Source organism: Ruditapes philippinarum, unplaced genomic scaffold (genome assembly GCF_026571515.1).
Source record: "Ruditapes philippinarum isolate M1 unplaced genomic scaffold, ASM2657151v2 ctg343_1_1_1_1, whole genome shotgun sequence".
Classification (NCBI taxonomy): domain Eukaryota; kingdom Metazoa; phylum Mollusca; class Bivalvia; order Venerida; family Veneridae; genus Ruditapes; species Ruditapes philippinarum.
Genome location: NW_026861029.1, coordinates 1 through 20,715, shown reverse-complemented (window position 1 = coordinate 20,715; position 20,715 = coordinate 1). Strand labels below are relative to the sequence as shown.

Genomic DNA, 20,715 nt, shown 5'->3' with positions numbered 1-20,715 from the left:
TTTTGGGGTTGACCCCCAATTGCCCTAAAACTTCTGCTTTTCCGGGCCTTTGGTTAAAAACTGCTCCTCCCCAAAGGTATGGCACCCCATACCTTTTCCAACCCCGCTGCTTCAAACAAGAAAATTTTTTCCCCCAATTTTACGGGTTCCGGTTGACAAGGTAGGAAATTTTTTGTTCCCCCTGTAACCCCAATTATAAAAACCACCAAAAAATTTAAAAACTTTTCATAAAAATTTTTAAAACAAAGGGAGCAAATAAAATAAAAAAAGCCGCAAAAAGATTGTAAAGGAAACTTTGTTTTTTTACCTTTAAAAAAAAGCAGGGGCCAAAAATAAAAAAATAATTTTTAAAGGGTTTGTTTATTTCTTTTTACCTCAGCGTTATTTTCGTTTTGGGATGGTTTTTTCGTTTTTGGAAAAACGGGGTTAGACCAAGATAAAATTTATTTAACAAAACCCGAAAACCATCTTCAGAAACCAACGGGCCAAATTTAACCTTTTTAAAAGGGGCCCCCTTTTTGGAAATAAAAGGGGTGTTGCTTTGCAAAACCCGAAATTTCTTGCCCCAAGCCATCCCGGGGCGAAAAAAAACATGCCGTCCTTTTGGAGCCCTTTTTGTTTGGCTTTTGTTTAAACTTTTCCCAGGGGGAAACGCCCCAAAAACCCCAGTATCCCCCGGGAAAAAAAAAATTTTTACATTTTTCAAATATGATTTTTTTTACCCCCACAAAAATTATACACTAAAATAATATCCGTCTGAGAAAACAACAGTTAACTACATACATAGTGGAATAACTTAATTGTCGAAACATTTATATTGGCATATGCAAGTATTAAACAGACAAAAGTTATACACTAAAACAATTAAAGACGCAACTAAGCATTACCTTCTTGAAGATATCAACATGACGTTCCCTTTGTATGGCTGTACATAAACACCAAGTGTGGGTATTTTCGACTGTTGACGGAAACATGGAATTAAGACACCATTTCCTTGTGATAAATCTACAGCTGTAAATCTGTAGCGGTGATTCTGCTCACCAAATCCCCCAGTTTTCCACATAGCTTTTATCCGTTCAAACTCTTTCTCTGGTATTTTGTGTTTCAACACAACATGCCGTTCGTTGGCTGACAAACAAAGTTCGATATCTTCGTGTATCAACCCACTTTGTAAGTGAATTGTTTTTGAAACCTTTTTCAATTTGATATTTACAATATCTATCTGTTCCTTCCCTTTCTTTGGCTCACTGACAATATAGAGATGATCTTTTGCTTTGCTTACAGTTGAATGAATAATATTTTGTATTGAGTCAGGTAGAGAGATTGCCTCCATTCCAGAATCAATATTCAAAATTTTCATCTTCCTCTTTTCTGTATCGTGGAAAACCACAATATTGTCAATAACAACGTGCATCAAGTTTGCTGATATGTCTATGTTATATTTTTGCAAGAACATCCGTGTATCAATTGCCCAAAGTTTGACATTTCCATTGTCGTGGCACGTGATCAATTTGCTTCCATCGCTTGTGGGATGTAAAGCCGTGACGTTCATCTGTTCCAATAATGTTTCTGCTATGTCCAATTGTAAACACAATTCTTTCTGTGAGAGATGCTTTTCAATAGTCTGTATAGACCAGACTTTTATTTCTCTGTTGACACTAAGTGTAATAAATTGCTGGTCTAAAGGCAGTATCTTCAAAATTCTCATCGCATGTGCAGCAATAACACCAATAGTTGTGTCAGTTGATAGTCTATAAACTATGAACTTTCCACATGAACACAAGAACGCTGTATTTCGATCCCAATCTACCAAGGCATCACTCACAGGGACGTCGAGAACAAGTGTTAGCACGTCCGATTCATTTGCTTTCTCTGAAAGGTTAATGGTAAATACTTTACCATTAGATGTAAGAGCAACCAACTGCGATTTACCTGGATGTCCAACAAGCTTGGTGACAGGATGTGGTATGTTGATAACGTTTGGAACCATTTCGTTGTCCAAATTGAAAGCAAGTATCTGGCCTTTGCATTGTGTCTGAAAACTATCATCATTCTGTGTCTGTACATCATTAAGTTCCTCTGTTTTAACTGGAACAACCAACTTAGTATCATTGCAGATCGTAGTTGCTTGATCGTAGAGTAAACTCTGCTCAATCTCTACGAACTTTACACTTTCCTCCTTGTCTTGCTCAAAGACAGATATGAAACATTGATTTGTAGGCCCTTGTGGTTCATCACTGGGAGAAGAATTAAGGACACTCCCCATAGCAATAATCTGTGCACCATTGTTCAATATCAACACTTGTTCTATAATAACTGGTTTTTCCTTCACACAATATTTCTGTACATACTTTAAACTTTCAAGATCGACAAGAACAAGAGAGGTCTTAAATGTCAAACATGCAATTGACTTGTCAGCATTTGTAAACAAATTCTGAACTGTTTCTGTATTCTTCCAATTTGGAATCAACTCTGTCAACGGAATGCTGTCCTGTTTATTATCAGCAATATTATGACTGACAACTGCAGATTTCGAGCCATAGAAAATACGTGAATCATTCAATACAAACTGCGTTGATCGTTTCTCTTTAATGGAAACATGTGTCAGCTCTTGAGTGTCTGTACTCAATACAGAGTATTTGAACTTTACACTCTCTTCTTTCTTTTTATCATCATTTTCGTCTGTCTCATCGGGTTTAGCAAGTAAAATGCTAGAAGAAGATTGAGCCAATATGTCCGAGAACCCTTGCAATGATGTCTGAAAGGCACTTGAAGCATCTTGTCTTGGTGCCAAACATGGAAAATCTGGCACAAGTATTGGCTTTGTTTTTGATTTTATATAGGCCCTTGCTTCTTCTCTTAGTCCCTCCAAATACTTGTGGCCATTTTCGGGATTAATATATGCAAGTATGCAAACTGCAAATCGAAGAGGAATTGTCAAGTCATCCTTGCTTACAGACAGAAAATCTAGCAATAGCTTGACCTCAGGATCATCTGTTTCATCAACAAACTCCGTAAGGTCCGAATTCAAACTGGAAACGGAATAAGCAGAAATTTTGGTACAAAGAAATTTGAAATTGCAGAAGATGCTTCTCAATGCAATTTCTTTGTTCAAAACCTTCCCCGCCCGCAAAGCATGATAAGGTAAGCAAGCTAACTTGCGTTTGTTAGAACATATAAATGGTTGTGGTGTTATCTGTCTGTCGGCATCCACCATAACAAGATTCTTCCGATGTACTAACTTGATAGTTCGCTTGAAACCATTCTCATAGAGGTAAATTGACACAAGGTTTTTGTGCAGTTCCGCCTCTTTTCCGTTATCTGTGTACATTTGTTTGGCAGTCTCAATAAATTGCCGGTGGTACCAATACAATGTACTTTTACCCTGTGACATTTTCTCAACAAGATATTCACGGATGTCATAACGTATTCTTGCCCAAAGGACCGGCGGTATTCTAACAATGCCATCAACTGGTGGGTCATGGTATTTATAAACTGCATTCAAAACTTCATCATCACATGACAGAACGTCTTCTATCTCAAACTCTGTCAGTCCTGATAATCCAACAGTGATATAGCCAAGTGCATGACTCACAAGTTCTTGGCCAAACTTGTTCTCAAGATTTGAAAACAGCTTTTTTATTGCTATTTTCACTGTTGGTGCCAACTTTAAATCTCCTGTTGGTGTGAAAGAGCTCCATTGCCTTGCTTCATCTAAAAGCAACTTTAGAAACAATGGACTTGGTGACTGTTTGAAAACATCTAGTAAGAGATTGGTTTGCTGCTGTGTTAATGTCCTCTTCTTGTACATCAAATATGTTTCAACAATTAGCTTGCCTGTTTCTTCAGAGAGGAATGGAACTTCAACATAGCATTCCTCATCAGGAAGTATCTTTTTCAGATTTGCAAGAATCTTGTGTTCCTCTGGCAGCGTGGAGATAATAAGCTTCAAATTCTTTGGAAGAAGAGTAGGCAACCATTCCATTGAATATGCGTTGTTGCTAGGCGACAGTTGGTCAACTGAGTCCAGTAAAACGATTACAGGTTCTTTTGCAGCAGTTGCTACTTGTCTTAGGTATCTTGGAGTGAACTCAACAAGCTTCTTCCAGGTTTTGTAGTTGACTGGGGGCATTATCAGATCATAGCAATCAGACAGCTGTCCAAGAACTCCGAAAAGAACATCATAGATGTTCAAGCATTGAGGCGTAGTTCCTAGGAATCTGATAACTTTTACATGTGATTTATTGTCCAACCATTCAGGTATACTCTTCATTATCATTGCCATTATAGAGGTTTTACCAACTCCAGACTCGGCATGCAAAATGAGAGGTTTTCTGCCAGATGGATCTAAGATGTGTTGTTTAGCTGCTTCAAGAACCTGCAAGAAAAAATTTATGAAATCCTGATTCAATGAATAACAATATAAATTAGGGCCGGGAATTATATTCGAATATTCGAATATTCGAAACACTACCGAATATTCGAACATTGAAAAACGAATACGAATATTCGAAAAAAAAATGAGTTTTTTTTTAATGACTTTCAAATTTCAATTAAGATAGCAAATTAAACCAATGACCTTTACTTGATCAGTTGTTCACACGTTTGTATGACACGTGTCAACAATTATCGCCAATTAACTGTGAAAACTTTGGGGTCTATAGTTGATCAAAAGGGCACCCGTTTCACAGTTTGCAATTTACCTGTTGAACAGAATATAATGTAATTTTCCGATTTTAATTATCTTATTTATTGTTTTCTGTGCAATAATCTGTCCGATTAATCAGTCATTGTCTTAAATTTTGTGAAGACGAAAAAATGGACACGTATTAATCGGTGCTTTATGTAAGCATGGTCAGTGTCTATATTCCGTCAAAATATATTTTTTTCGTACTGTAGAAACTAAGACTCTGTGTGATATTTACTGCGTTATAGCTAAATGTATCTGAAGAATATTTTAAACCTTTCTAAAATTATAAATCAATAATATATTTAATTCAAGTTAAGTTTCAATGTAAATTATGTGTTTTTGGGGCTAAGAAGATACGGTGATTCATATTACTGTCAATCAAGTCACTTGAGTTACCTACCGTTAATAAGACCATGAAGACAAATGGTCAGCAGTCGGATTAATTGAACAAAAGGCAATCAAATTATGAATTTATTTCAAAAGTAAACATTTATGTCGATTTACAATATATAAAATAAAAAACTTTTATGTAGTTATATAGGTATTTTTAATCGTCGATTATTCCAAACATATTAAAATTGTACAGTATTCGACGCAATCAATTTCGGATACGTATACGTCATAGAGAAATATTGGTACAAATGTTGTAAAAACGAATATTCGAATATATTCGAATATGGAAAACGAATATTCGAACATCAAATTCCTTATTCGTTCCCAGCCCTAATATAAATATAGAATACAGTGTAAGTCTATTTGCCATCTTTGCATTGTTTAGGGACTTTGTTTTTTTTTCTGTTAAAAAAAAAGATAACATAAATGGTATAAATCTGAAAGAATAACAAAAAAGATACAAGAAAGAAAGTTATTGTTCATACATTGTTCATGTATAGCTGGCAGGAAACAGGGGCATGACGAAATTTTGTGTGATTTTCAACGAATAAAAAAGATATAACTTGATATCAAATTTCAGAGGGGTTTGAAATAAAAGCCAAATACCTGGGAGGGTCATCCCCCTTTAACATGGGCATATCAGATAAAGCAAAAGAAAGACCAATACCTTTTCTTGCCCACAGAATGATTCACATTTCGACTGGCAGAATTTCAGATGGTGTATTGTCTCATCGTAGTTTGAGTAATAGTTGGACATCTGAATCATATTGTCGCTCTCGTCAGCTGCTTTAGTTATCAGAGCCTTGCAGTCGGCTACAAAATCAGAGCAGAAATTATTCACATATTCACAGTGTTCTTCATTGTCCCCAGGAGAAACACCAGATGGTACAAAGTTTATACAGTAATCTCTGATGTTGCATGATTGCAGTTTAGGTTTAATTTTGTTTTCAAAAAGGTCTTCCCTAAGGTTTGCAACTTCCTTGTTGATGACGCTGCCCTGAAAAAAAGATGTAGACATTGTATAATAAATGAAAAAGACAATGTATAATAAATGCAAAGGATGTCATATAATTGATAATGATAGATTGATAAATGTATCATAAAAGCAGCGTTCAATCAGATTCATGCTTATTTTCATGAAAATTTAAAAAAAGTATCTAAAAGTATATAATAATGTGGAGTGAACAAAAAGAATACTTATTGCAAATGGCACTTACAATCCATCTAAATGACCAAAAAGTGGTAAAAATATGCAAAATAGGTCCTTACTGTGCTAGTCATGCATTAGAAATATGGTAATAAATACTGCAAATTCATTACTTCTTATTACTTGACACGAGTAAAACCACCAAACCTTAATAAGCAAGAAAACTGATGTAAAGGTGTTGCCAAACTGGAACAAAAAATTTTGAGGGATAAGAAGTCAAAAGTTTTATTTAAAACACTAGTTCTTTATATTTATATTGGTTACAATATCTAGACAAACAGCAAACAAAAAATACATAAACTAGAAACTACCAAACTTAAATATCAGCTACATTTTGTATATGTTGCACCAAAAAAATAAATTTAAGAGGAATATATGCCAAACTTAATGAACTTTAATACCTAAGGATAGAAACAAAAACCCTTATAGAGAATGAACTATGATTATACAAGACCTATAACTTTAATACATAGTCATGCTAGGGTAGATATCAGTACAGTCTCACCAGACAGTCAGGTTTGCCTAGTGACAGTACAATCTCAACAGTCAGACTAGCGTAGATATCAGTACAGTCTCACCAGACAGTCAGGTTTGCCTAGCGACAGTACAATCTCAACAGTCAGGCTAGGGTAGATATCAGTACAGTCTCACCAGACAGTCAGGTTTGCCTAGCGACAGTACAGTCTCAACAGTCAGGCTAGCGTTGATATCAGTACAGTCTCACAAGACAGTCAGGTTTGCCTAGCGACAGTACAATCTCAACAGTAAGGCTAGCGTAGATATCAGTACAGTCTCACCAGACAGTCAGGTTTGCCTAGCAACAGTACAATCTCAACAGTCATGCTAGGGTAGATATCAGTACAGTCTCACCAGACAGTCAGGTTTGCCTAGCGACAGTACAATCTCAACAGTCATGCTAGGGTAGATATCAGTACAGTCTCACCAGACAGTCAGGTTTGCCTAGCGACAGTACAATCTCAACAGTCAGGCTAGCGTAGATATCAGTACAGTCTCACCAGACAGTCAGGTTTGCCTAGCAACAGTACAATCTCAACATTCAGGCTAGGGTAGATATCAGTACAGTCTCACCAGACAGTCAGGTTTGCCTAGTGACAGTACAATCTCAGCATTCAGGCTAGCGTTGATATCAGCAGACAGTCAGGTTTGCCTAGCGACAGTACAGTCTCAACAGTCAGGCTAGCGTAGATATCAGTACAGTCTCACCAGACAGTCAGGTTTGCCTAGCAACAGTACAATCTCAACATTCAGGCTAGGGTAGATATCAGTACAGTCTCACCAGACAGTCAGGTTTGCCTAGCGACAGTACAGTCTCAACAGTCAGGCTAGCGTTGATATCAGCAGACAGTCAGGTTTGCCTAGTGACAGTACAATCTCAACAGTCAGGCTAACGTAGATATCAGTACAGTTTCACCAGACAGTCAGGTTTGCCTAGGGACAGTACAATCTCAGCATTCAGGCTAGCGTAGATATCAGTACAGTCTCACCAGACAGTCAGGTTTGCCTAGCGACAGTACAATCTCAACAGTCAGGCTAGCGTAGATTTCAGTACAGTCTCACCAGACAGTCAGGTTTGCCTAGCAACAGTACAATCTCAACAGTCAGGCCAGCGTAGATATCAGTACAGTCTCACCAGACAGTCAGGTTTGCCTAGCGACAGTACAGTCTCAACAGTCAGGCTAGTGTTGATATCATCAAACAGTCAGGTTTGCCTAGCGACAGTACAATCTCAACAGTCAGGCTAGCGTAGATATCAGTACAGTCTCACCAGACAGTCAGGTTTGCCTAGCTACAGTACAGTCTCAACAGTCAGGCTAGCGTAGATATCAGTACAGTCTCACCAGACAGTCAGGTTTGCCTAGCGACAGTACAGTCTCAACAGTCAGGCTAGCGTTGATATCATCAGACAGTCAGGTTTGCCTAGCGACAGTACAATCTCAACAGTCAGGCTAGCGTAGATATCAGTACAGTCTCACCAGACAGTCAGGTTTGCCTAGCGACAGTACAGTCTCAACAGTCAGGCTAGCGCTGATATCATCAGACAGTCAGGTTTGCCTAGTGACAGTACAATCTCAACAGTTAGACTAGCGTAGATATCAGTACAGTCTCACCAGACAGTCGGGTTTGCCTAGCGACAGTACAATCTCAACAGTCATGTTAGGGTAGATATCAGTACAGTCTCACCAGACAGTCAGGTTTGCCTAGCGACAGTGCAATCTCAACAGTCAGGCTAGCGTAGATATCAGTACAGTCTCACCAGACAGTCAGGTTTGCCTAGTGACAGTACAATCTCAACAGTCATGCTAGGTTAGATATCAGTACAGTCTCACAGACAGTCAGGTTTGCCTAGTGACAGTACAATCTCAACAGTCAGGCTAGCGTAGATATCAGTACAGTCTCACCAGACAGTCAGGTTTGCCTAGCGACAGTACAATCTCAACAGTCAGGCTAGCGTAGATATCAGTACAGTCTCACCAGACAGTCAGGTTTGCCTAGCGACAGTACAATCTCAACAGTCAGGCTAGCGTAGATATCAGTACAGTCTCACCAGACAGTCAGGTTTGCCTAGCGACAGTACAATCTCAACAGTCAGGCTAGCGTAGATATCAGTACAGTCTCACCAGACAGTCAGGTTTGCCTAGCGACAGTACAATCTCAACAGTAAGGCTAGCGTAGATATCAGTACAGTCTCACCAGACAGTCAGGTTTGCCTAGTGACAGTACAATCTCAACAGTCATGCTAGGTTAGATATCAGTACAGTCTCACCAGACAGTCAGGTTTGCCTAGCAACAGTACAATCTCAACAGTCAGGCTAGCGTAGATATCAGTACAGTCTCACCAGACAGTCAGGTTTGCCTAGCGACAGTACAATCTCAACAGTAAGGCTAGCGTAGATATCAGTACAGTCTCACCAGACAGTCAGGTTTGCCTAGCGACAGTACAATCTCAACAGTCAGACTAGCGTAGATATCAGTACAGTCTCACCAGACAGTCAGGTTTGCCTAGCGACAGTACAATCTCAACAGTCAGGCTAGCGTAGATATCAGTACAGTCTCACAAGACAGTCAGGTTTGCCTAGCAACAGTACAATCTCAACATTCAGGCTATGGTAGATATCAGTACAGTCTCACCAGACAGTCAGGTTTGCCTTGCAACAGTACAGTCTCAACAGTCAGGCTAGCGTTGATATCAGCAGACAGTCAGGTTTGCCTAGCGACAGTACAATCTCAACAGTCAGGCTAGCGTAGATATCAGTACAGTTTCACCAGACAGTCAGGTTTGCCTAGCGACAGTACAATCTCAACAGTCAGGCTAGCGTAGATATCAGTACAGTCTCACAAGACAGTCAGGTTTGCCTAGCGACAGTACAATCTCAACATTCAGGCTAGGGTAGATATCAGTACAGTCTCACCAGACAGTCAGGTTTGCCTTGCAACAGTACAGTCTCAACAGTCAGGCTAGCGTTGATATCAGCAGACAGTCAGGTTTGCCTAGCGACAGTACAATCTCAACAGTCAGGCTAGCGTAGATATCAGTACAGTTTCACCAGACAGTCAGGTTTGCCTAGCGACAGTACAATCTCAGCATTCAGGCTAGCGTAGATATCAGTACGGGCTCACCAGACAGTCAGGTTTGCCTAGCGACAGTACAATCTCAACAGTCAGGCTAGCGTAGATATCAGTACAGTCTCACCAGACAGTCAGGTTTGCCTAGCGACAGTACAATCTCAACAGTCAGGCTAGCGTAGATATCAGTACAGTCTCACCAGACAGTCAGGTTTGCCTAGCGACAGTACAATCTCAACAGTCAGGCTAGCGTAGATATCAGTACGGTCTCACCAGACAGTCAGGTTTGCCTAGCGACAGTACAATCTCAACAGTCAGGCTAGCGTTGATATCAGTACAGTCTCACCAGACAGTCAGGTTTGCCTAGCGACAGTACAATCTCAACAGTCAGACTAGTGTAGATATCAGTACAGTCTCACCAGACAGTCAGGTTTGCCTAGCGACAGTACAATCTCAGCATTCAGGCTAGCGTAGATATCAGTACAGTCTCACCAGACAGTCAGGTTTGCCTAGCGACAGTACAATCTCAGCATTCAGGCTAGTGTAGATATCAGTACAGTCTCACCAGACAGTCAGGTTTGCCTAGCGACAGTACAATCTCAACAGTCAGGCTAGCGTAGATATCAGTACAGTCTCACCAGACAGTCAGGTTTGCATAGCGACAGTACAATCTCAACATTCAGGCTAGGGTAGATATCAGTACAGTCTCACAGACAGTCAGGTTTGCCTAGCGACAGTACAATCTCAGCATTCAGGCTAGTGTAGATATCAGTACAGTCTCACCAGACAGTCAGGTTTGCCTAGTGACAGTACAATCTCAACAGTCATGCTAGGGTAGATATCAGTACAGTCTCACCAGACAGTCAGGTTTGCCTAGCGACAGTACAATCTCAACAGTAAGGCTAGCGTAGATATCAGTACAGTCTCACCAGACAGTCAGGTTTGCCTAGCGACAGTACAATCTCAACAGTCATGCTAGCGTTGATATCATCAGACAGTCAGGTTTGCCTAGTGACAGTACAATCTCAACAGTCATGCTAGCGTTGATATCATCAGACAGTCAGGTTTGCCTAGTGACAGTACAATCTCAACAGTCATGCTAGGTTAGATATCAGTACAGTCTCACCAGACAGTCAGGTTTGCCTTGCAACAGTACAATCTCAACAGTCAGGCTAGCGTTGATATCACCAGACAGTCAGGTTTGCCTAGCGACAGTACAATCTCAACAGTCAGACTAGCGTAGATATCAGTACAGTCTCACCAGACAGTCAGGTTTGCCTTGCAACAGTACAATCTCAACAGTCAGGCTAGCGTTGATATCACCAGACAGTCAGGTTTGCCTAGCGACAGTACAATCTCAACAGTCAGACTAGCGTAGATATCAGTACAGTCTCACCAGACAGTCAGGTTTGCCTAGTGACAGTACAATCTCAACAGTCATGCTAGGTTAGATATCAGTACAGTCTCACCAGACAGTCAGGTTTGCCTTGCAACAGTACAATCTCAACAGTCAGGCTAGCGTTGATATCACCAGACAGTCAGGTTTGCCTAGCGACAGTACAATCTCAACAGTCATGCTAGGTTAGATATCAGTACAGTCTCACCAGACAGTCAGGTTTGCCTAGTGACAGTACAATCTCAACAGTCATGCTAGGTTAGATATCAGTACAGTCTCACCAGACAGTCAGGTTTGCCTAGCGACAGTACAATCTCAACAGTCAGGCTAGCGTTGATATCAGTACAGTCTCACCAGTCAGTCAGGTTTGCCTAGCGACAGTACAATCTCAACAGTCAGGCTAGCGTAGATATCAGTACAGTCTCACCAGACAGTCAGGTTTGCCTAGCGACAGTACAATCTCAACAGTAAGGCTAGCGTAGATATCAGTACAGTCTCACCAGACAGTCAGGTTTGCCTAGCGACAGTACAATCTCAACAGTCTAACTAGCGTAGATAATAGTACAGTCTCACCAGACAGTCAGGTTTGCCTAGCGACAGTACAATCTCAACAGTCATGCTAGGGTAGATATCAGTACAGTCTCACAAGACAGTCAGGTTTGCCTAGCGACAGTACAATCTCAACAGTCAGGCTAGCATAGATATCAGTACAGTCTCACCAGACAGTCAGGTTTGCCTAGCGACAGTACAATCTCAACAGTCATGCTAGGGTAGATATCAGTACAGTCTCACCAGACAGTCAGGTTTGCCTAGCGACAGTACAATCTCAAACAGTCAGGCTAGCGTAGATATCAGTACAGTCTCACCAGACAGTCAGGTTTGCATAGCGACAGTACAATCTCAACAGTCAGGCTAGCATAGATATCAGTACAGTCTCACCAGACAGTCAGGTTTGCCTAGCGACAGTACAATCTCAACAGTCAGGCTAGCATAGATATCAGTACAGTCTCACCAGACAGTCAGGTTTGCCTAGCGACAGTACAATCTCAACAGTCAGGCTAGGGTAGATATCAGTACAGTCTCACCAGACAGTCAGGTTTGCCTAGCGACAGTACAATCTCAACAGTAAGGCTAGCGTAGATATCAGTACAGTCTCACAAGACAGTCAGGTTTGCCTAGCGACAGTACAATCTCAACAGTCATGCTAGGGTAGATATCAGTACAGTCTCACCAGACAGTCAGGTTTGCCTAGCGACAGTACAATCTCAACAGTCATGCTAGGGTAGATATCAGTACAATCTCACCAGACAGTCAGGTTTGCCTAGCGACAGTACAATCTCAACAGTCAGGCTAGGGTAGATATCAGTACAGTCTCACCAGACAGTCAGGTTTGCCTAGCGACAGTACAATCTCAACAGTCAGGCTAGCGTAGATAACAGTACAGTCTCACCAGACAAAAGAGCATGACAACCAGGCTAGTCTGCACATCAGTAGTGACAGACCAGATTTTTTACTGCTTGATATTAGAATTTTGACTTGAAATTCCTTTTACTACTTATACATGTACACTAATGGAAAAATTTAAAGCAGGAAAATTGACTATTACAAAACTGTAGCTAGTTAATGGCCATCTCAATCTAGTAAGTTCCAATAATAATTTAACAATAAACAAATGCTATTCTTATATGGTAACATTTAACCTAAGAAAAATAAACTATGAAAAGCCTTGAGTTATTTATTTCAAGATCATGTCAAGCCTTAATATTGATGGTTATATAAACTGTGACTTTACTTCTAACAGTATTTGAAGTTTCTACAAGAAAAAAATCAAAGATTTTCTACATAGAAAAAAATGAAAAGGAAGTGTTTATGGGGGTGGGGTGGGGAAAGGTTTGAACGACAGTAAAATATAGAAATATCTAAATGGATGGGTGGTGATACTAAGTAATGTCACACATAAAGATAGACATAGGATACTACTGACTTACTTGGTCTGTCTTTTGAAATAAATATGATAACAAAACATTGTTGTTAGTATAGAAACAAAAACTACTAAACTTTATTCTTAATATTGATATAAAAAATAAACCAATAATTTGAGATGAAAAAAAGAAGATATAGATCTAATGATGTCTCTGTTAACTAATCATTTTGCATGACAATTGTTAAAAGGGGAAATACAAGTCATTTCCTTTTGGGGTACATTAATTCTGTGAATGGAATTTATTAAGCATTGCTACTAATTGCTGTAATGGAATTTATTAAGCCTTGCTACTAATTGCTGTAATGGAATTTATTAAACCTTGCTGCTAATTACTGTAGTGGAATTTATTTGCTACTTATTGCTGTAATTAAATTTATTGATTCTAGCTACTCATTATTGCAATGGAATTTATAAAGTCTTGCTACTAAATGCAGTTTTTACTGAACACAATGTACTTTCACTACAGTAGCATACCATTATCTAAGTTAATTCTGTACAATATATAACTACCTTATCTGTTTTAATGACATCTATAAACCTTGGAATATCTTTGAGTTGTAGGGATGCATCACTTAGTAGTTTGAATCTTCTTTTATATACCAGACAATGTTTGTCAACATCTAGTGCTTTTAGTATACCATCTTGAATCTCACATTCTGTCACTGGAAAAACAACAAAATATACTCCTATTTATACATGTACTGTGTATCAATACCTTAGGATCTACATGATTTGGTGTTAATATCTTAAATTTAAATTCTAAGCTAGGGTAGTGAAGCTATAAGGGTAAAATTTAATTGCCTGTGTCAATATTCTTGAAGTGTGAAGTATTTTATTTTGAGCGTTTTTATTTAAATCAGGAGGCATTCCTCTATGAGTAATATATTCCCCCCTCTTTTTATTCTCCCCAGCCCCTGCTATGATACTGAAAATTCTTTAACTTATCTTTTTATGTTTGAAATTCTTAAAAAAACTGTTCAGACATGCAATATTATTGTTCTTATATTCTTTATTGCAATAAAATAACATAAGAGTGAAAAATAAAATGAAAGTCTACATTATTGTAGAAAAATTTTCCTTTCAGCTTATTTGAAAGTTTTTTCCCCTCATATGGCTAAGCCCCCTTTCTCCAAAAAGTGAAACACTGTCTTGTTATGAGCATACCTGATAAGAAATACTGATGTTTTTCCTCAGCCGTCATTTTCCCGTCGTTGTATGCTGAGTCGGCAGATTTCCTGAGAATGTTCTGTAATGCTTCAAATGTATTCCACCAATCAGCAGTGTCCTTTATCCGGGGCTCCTCACATCCAGGTGAAAAATCAGCAAAAAATGTATACTTTGATCTGATTGGCTATAATTAATAACACTTTTATTGATTAACATGTATATGCATATATCATTCATATCAACAAGACACCTATCAGTCCTATCGCAAAGATTATAACTTGGAAAACTGTAAGTAAAACGTCTTTCATATATTTTATAACTCTTGGTCATGTAGTTATATTGAGTCATTTAATGATGAACAAAACAGGAAAATGTAACAAAATTTTCAACACCTTGCATTAGATTTTTTTTACACTTACACTTTAAAGGTGAGAGGTGACAAGATTTACTGGCGGAACATCCAGAGTTCCCATTACTATTTATGGTATGAGAATGTACCAAAGATTGCAAAACCTACATTGTGTAACCCAGCTCAACAGCACTCTCACTTGCATTAGTAATTTTCTTTTGGGAATCAAACTTACAAAATGATGACTGATGTTTAAAGTCAATCATTAAATCTAAAAGTCACGAATTAGGTACATTGGGTTTGTCATTTTATACAAAAGCTGCAAAATTGTAAATGATGCCTCATACATTAAAATAATACCGAAAATGGCTTATTGATCCAAAAATTATTCTTCAATCCTAAAATTTTACATGTTCCATTTTTAACCTAGTATGGCCCAGAATCTTTTTGATTGTCTTGCCATAAAATAACAATACCTGAAGCATGTACATATTTGGAACAGCATTCTCATCTAGTTTATACCATTCCTCTAGAAGTTGTCTATTCTCCAAGTTCAGCTTGGCTGCCTCATACCTCAACCTCTCAAATGTTTTAACATTTAATTCTACTGGTATAGGGCGGAAACCATAACGATCCCCAGACAAAACCTGATGATATGAAAAAAATGTTTTTTAACAAATACATTTTATTCATATAAGAGAAAGGTTTATGTAACATTTGCAAATCTTAGACTGACCTGATCATTGTTGAGGGTTCTACTCAGTTGCTTGTTTGTGCCTTAAATAATGCATTGAAGGGCACCTGAGGTCTTCCTCCACCAGTAAAGCTGGAATGTCACCATATAACCTATACTGTGTCGGTGTGACATAAAAAACCCAATCAAATAAACAAAACAAACTGACCTGATCATGACACATGTATATAAATCCCTCAGACTCACAATGGAAATCTCAAAGAAGAATAACTCTACCACAAAAAGAATTAACTCATGCAGACTACATATTTTTTAAATTGAAATTAACAGAGTACAAGTTCCATTGCCTCTATGTCTTAGTTCATACCTAAATCAGAATCTCAAAGAAACAAGCAGCTGTGCAAAAGCTAGATGGATGTTTTTGTTAAATAATAAAAAGGAGTAACATACATCAAAACTGCAACAAAAACAAACCAGTTAATAGCATTTCTGCATCAATTTTCTACAAAGTGAAGCTTCATTCATAAAAATAAGTTGAATATTTGTGAATAAAATTACAAAAAAAATCAATGCAAATCTTACTTACAGCAGAAATATAGAAACATTTACAGTTGTTTGCATAATTATACTTTTCAACAAGCTGTTTATATTTTATTGAACACTGATAAGAAATCTGTATTTTAAATATCAGTAAAGGTTTGGAATATACCACAAAGTTTGGCCCGACTGATGTTTTTTGACAATTCGCTACTTCAAGTAAACACAGCTTCTCTACAGAGTGATCATTGATGCTGTCCTCCGTAACACCCCATCTCATGTCCACAACCTGAAAGTCAAGGCCAACCGAAGCGCAGTAATCACGCAGGTGGGGATACGCCTCACGTACCAATGTGTTCCTCTCTGCACGCATATCTGTTAGTGAAGAACAATGTAACCATATAACTGACAAATAGCATTGTCATTTCAGTACTAAATTTATTATGCAGCCTAGAATTGAATTCTTTCATGTGAAGTAGCTATTCAAACAACATTGAGAAACTTTGTCTATAGCTAGCTGGCAAATGGAGAGCTTAGCAAAATTATGACCATGGATTTGAGGCTGATATAGCTCACCTCCAAGTGTAACTTGATAAATTGATAAAAATCATTAACAGAATAAGGAAGCTGGTGCTAGACGTCCTAAAATTTGGTTCTAACCTTACCTGAAAATGTTGAGCTGAGAAAAATCTTGACCATAGTTTTAGGCAAGGGAGGTAAATCTTTCAAATCACCGTGTAGCATCTCGTTAAACTTGCGCGTTGCATCTTGGGAATATTTTGGCTTTTCTAAAAAAATCAGAATATTTATGTTAACATAATTATCTAGCTGTAAATAGTGGGAGTCAAACATCAAAATTTTACACCACATAATGAGCTTTGATAAAAAATTTATGCACTTGATGATTTATTCCTGGTAACAATTAAGATGAAGTGTTGAGACACGACAGGGTCAAGTAACATCTAATTGAGAAATTCTGAAAGCAAATTTATTATATAGATTTTTTTTTAGGTATGCTTGTTTTACAGTATATTTTCATCTTACAATTAATAAAAATTTTAATCAGGTAATTTTTGTAATCTGTAATCATTTTCCTTTGCTTTATCCAAAATGAGTTTATTTCCTTGCATGCGCCAACACTTGTTTTTGTAATCTATATTATTTATGACTGGATAGAAAAAATGTTGAATGTTTAGAGTTATACAGAAAACATTTTTTTCATCATACCTTTCTTAACATTACTGCGGTAATTTTTATCCTTCTCACCCCTGTTAATATAAAATAATAGGATTCATATTAGTGATATATTTACACATGTATATTACCAAAGGGGTCCTACACTCTCAGTCTTAGATATGTTCATATACAAAAAATGTATATTGTAAGTAACCTGCACAAGCAATTTAAGAAAAAATAGTTGTGATTAAAAATTTGAAAGGTTATTTACTCTGTACATGAGTGTATCAGACTCCTTTGGTATATATCTATGTTGTTGCATATTGCATGTTTAATTACGGCCGGTAAAAAATACCTTTCTTATTTATTAGGTCGGCATTAACCAATAAAAATGCACTGAACCATTTAATAATAATCAATTTCATGAAAACATTAAGATAGAGTAGAGATTGGCCAACACAACATAGCCAGGTAAGACTACACTAAATTATAGACTGGCCAACACAACATAGCCAGGTCAGACTACGCTACAATATAGACTGGCCAACACAACATAGCCAGGTCAGACTTCACCAGAGTATAGACTGACCAACACAACATAGCCAGGATAGACTGCACTAGAGTACAGACTGGCCAACACAACATAGTCAGGATAGACTGCACTAGAGTACAGACTGACTAACACAACATAGCCAGGATAGACTGCACTAGAGTACAGACTGGCCAACACAACATAGTCAGGATAGACTGCACTAGAGTACAGACTGGCCAACACAACATAGTCAGGATAGACTGCACTAGAGTACAGACTGACCAACACAACATAGCCAGGATAGACTGCACTAGAGTACAGACTGACCAACACAACATAGCCAGGATAGACTGCACTAGAGTACAGACTGGCCAACACAACATAGTCAGGATAGACTGCACTAGAGTACAGACTGACCAACACACATAGCCAGGATAGACTGCACTAGAGTACAGACTGACCAACACAACATAGCCAGGATAGATTGCACAAGAGTACAGACTGACCAACACAACATAGCCAAGTCAGACTACACTAGAGTACAGATTGGCCAACACAACATAGCCAGGTCAGACTTCACTAGAGTATAGATTGGCCGACACAACATAGCCAGGTCAGACTGCACTAAAGTAGAGATTGGCCAACACAACATAACCAGATCAGAATGCACTAAAGTAGAGATTGGCCAACACAACATAACCAGATTAGACTGCACTAGAGTACAGGCTGGTCTAGCTCATGTTGATGGCATTAGTCTGCTATTATAGCCAGCAATATTTGAAGAACTAAACTTACACCACCAATGCTGCTCCTTTTGTCTTGAATTTTTGCTTTGGTTTAGCATCCTGAAATATATTCAATATTGTGAATGTATATATAGCTTTGTTTACACAAGTTAAAGCTGCATGCCTCTAGATGAGCCAAAAACTTAAGACTAGGATTTAAAGAAAAAGTTAATGATTCAAGCTTTAAAAATATTTTACATGTTATGTGTGATTAATGTCAAATTTTGCATTACATGTATTTATTTCATATTTCTACTGCAGGACTAATGCACTGTATAGGCTATTTTTGCATATTTTGAACTCTTTTTGCCAACCTATGTGGATTTAAAGTGCCTTTTGCAATGTGTAAATGGATGTCCACTTTACAATATTTTACTTTTAAAACATTTTACAAAAATCATGACAATTAGCTGGAGGCATGCTGCTTTAACCACTTATTCAGGACAATAACATAACAGATACAAACAAGCATGATTTCCCAACAAAGTAAAATATTATGTACACAATGTATTTTTGATGGCCTGGTGAGCAAATGATAAAAAGCGTTGAACAATTTGAAGATAACTATAACAGTATCAGTATAGGTTAGTTATAACAAACCAAAATAAAAAATGACAAAGAAAACATACCTTAATAAGTTTATCCCCAGACTTCAGCTGAAATGATGAGGCTCTCTGACCACTCATTCTCTTGCCTGCCAATTAATATCAAAATAATGAAACAAATCACAAAAATATCAACAGAAATTCGTCCTTAGACAGCACACTTGACTATTCTCAGTGCATTGTTTTAAAATGTAAAATGAATGTGTTATGTAAAGAAAGTATAAATAAACGGCCTTTAATGTGGTTCCACAATAAAAGAAGACCATTGTGCTTGACAGTAAGGAAAGGGGCATAACTCTGAAAAAAAGGTAAGCCGAGGACCTGTGCCCATGATGTTAATTAATCAAAGTAAACAATGTCTAAAGTTTCAACCTTTTCCCAACAGTAGTTTTGGAGATACCAACTTGTACAGAAAAAAATAACCAAAGATGACGCCTTCAAAATTAATAGCCAAGTTTTGTGTAATTTTCTTTGTCTTTCAATTTGTACTCGAATTTGCAGATAATGTAAATTTAAATGAATGAATTTACACACTTGACCCTTGATAAGTTGATTCATATTTTGTTTTCATTTACTTATTTTGGTATTAGATCATTTTTTGCAAAAGAGAAAAAAACTTTCATTTATACTATATACAATTTTTTTTTATTTCTCCAGTTTCAGTTATTTGCATATGAAGCTATTTTCTGCTTTTTTACAATATTTATCAATGGCAATGCTTAAAGTTGGTCAAAATAAATAATCAAAAGTTGAATGTTAGTATTATTTATTAAATTTTTTATTTATGTTCTCATCAAATGACCAGAATACTTATTGACAATTATTGAGCTAAATGAACTTACCTGAGGTTTTAGAGCTTAATGAAGACATCTTGAATCTAACTTATCACACAGCTCCCATTCATTTAAACTCTAAAGAATAAATTTATGAATAAGATAAGAGACAGACACAAGATACACAGAACGCAAATATCAGAGTTGATCACACTTTAAAGTAAATTGTTATGTATTGACACTATGTTATTTACAATGAAGTGATTTATTTGGATTTATATGTTTATACATGTTATAATAAAAAAACTTTTATTATTACAAAGTAATTTTGAAATAATATTAGAAATATGGCAAAATAATATATTTTTCAAAAATAAATCTTCTCTTTTGTAAGCAGGATTCTTTTGGTGATTGCATGTCTTGTTTGAAAATGGCCATTCAAAATTTGCTCAAGTTAAATAAAAGTCCATATGATCTTATAATAACCTTATAATACTGTTATAAATTTCCATTGTTTTTCAATCTAATAGAAGTTAATGTTCTTATTTTTTAAATTTCATTTCTATCACCATTACTGTAAACTAATCTAAACCAGTCACTCACCTATGCAAAAAACATTACAAACATAAGATACACAAATGACTGTATATTAATCATTTATCTTGAGTTAAATTCTTTTGTTTTGAAATCACTGCTTCCTTGTTCTTATTCATAGGTGTTACATGATAAAATCTCAATTGAGTGGCTTTTTCTACTGACCGTTTATTTATATCCAGTTGCAACCCCTGTTCTTAAGTACATGTACCAATATCCTTAATGTGACCATAAATCAAATGTTTATT

The 20,715-nt window shown here is 37.3% G+C and overlaps 1 protein-coding gene across 1 annotated transcript; it reads right to left on the bottom strand.

Annotated features, from left to right (window-relative positions):
• Nucleotides 1-883: 883 nt before the first annotated feature.
• Nucleotides 884-20,025, bottom strand: LOC132714293 (NACHT domain- and WD repeat-containing protein 1-like). Its single transcript, XM_060697123.1, has 11 exons — nt 19,943-20,025; nt 19,125-19,189; nt 18,506-18,555; nt 17,230-17,270; nt 16,668-16,790; nt 16,175-16,377; nt 15,248-15,418; nt 14,420-14,606; nt 13,766-13,917; nt 5,751-6,080; nt 884-4,378 (listed from the first exon to the last, which is right to left on the bottom strand). Exons 1-11 carry the CDS (start codon nt 19,968-19,970, stop codon nt 884-886), a joined length of 4,845 nt encoding a protein of 1,614 aa, XP_060553106.1. The 5' UTR covers nt 19,971-20,025.
• Between the last annotated feature and the right edge of the window lie 690 nt (nt 20,026-20,715).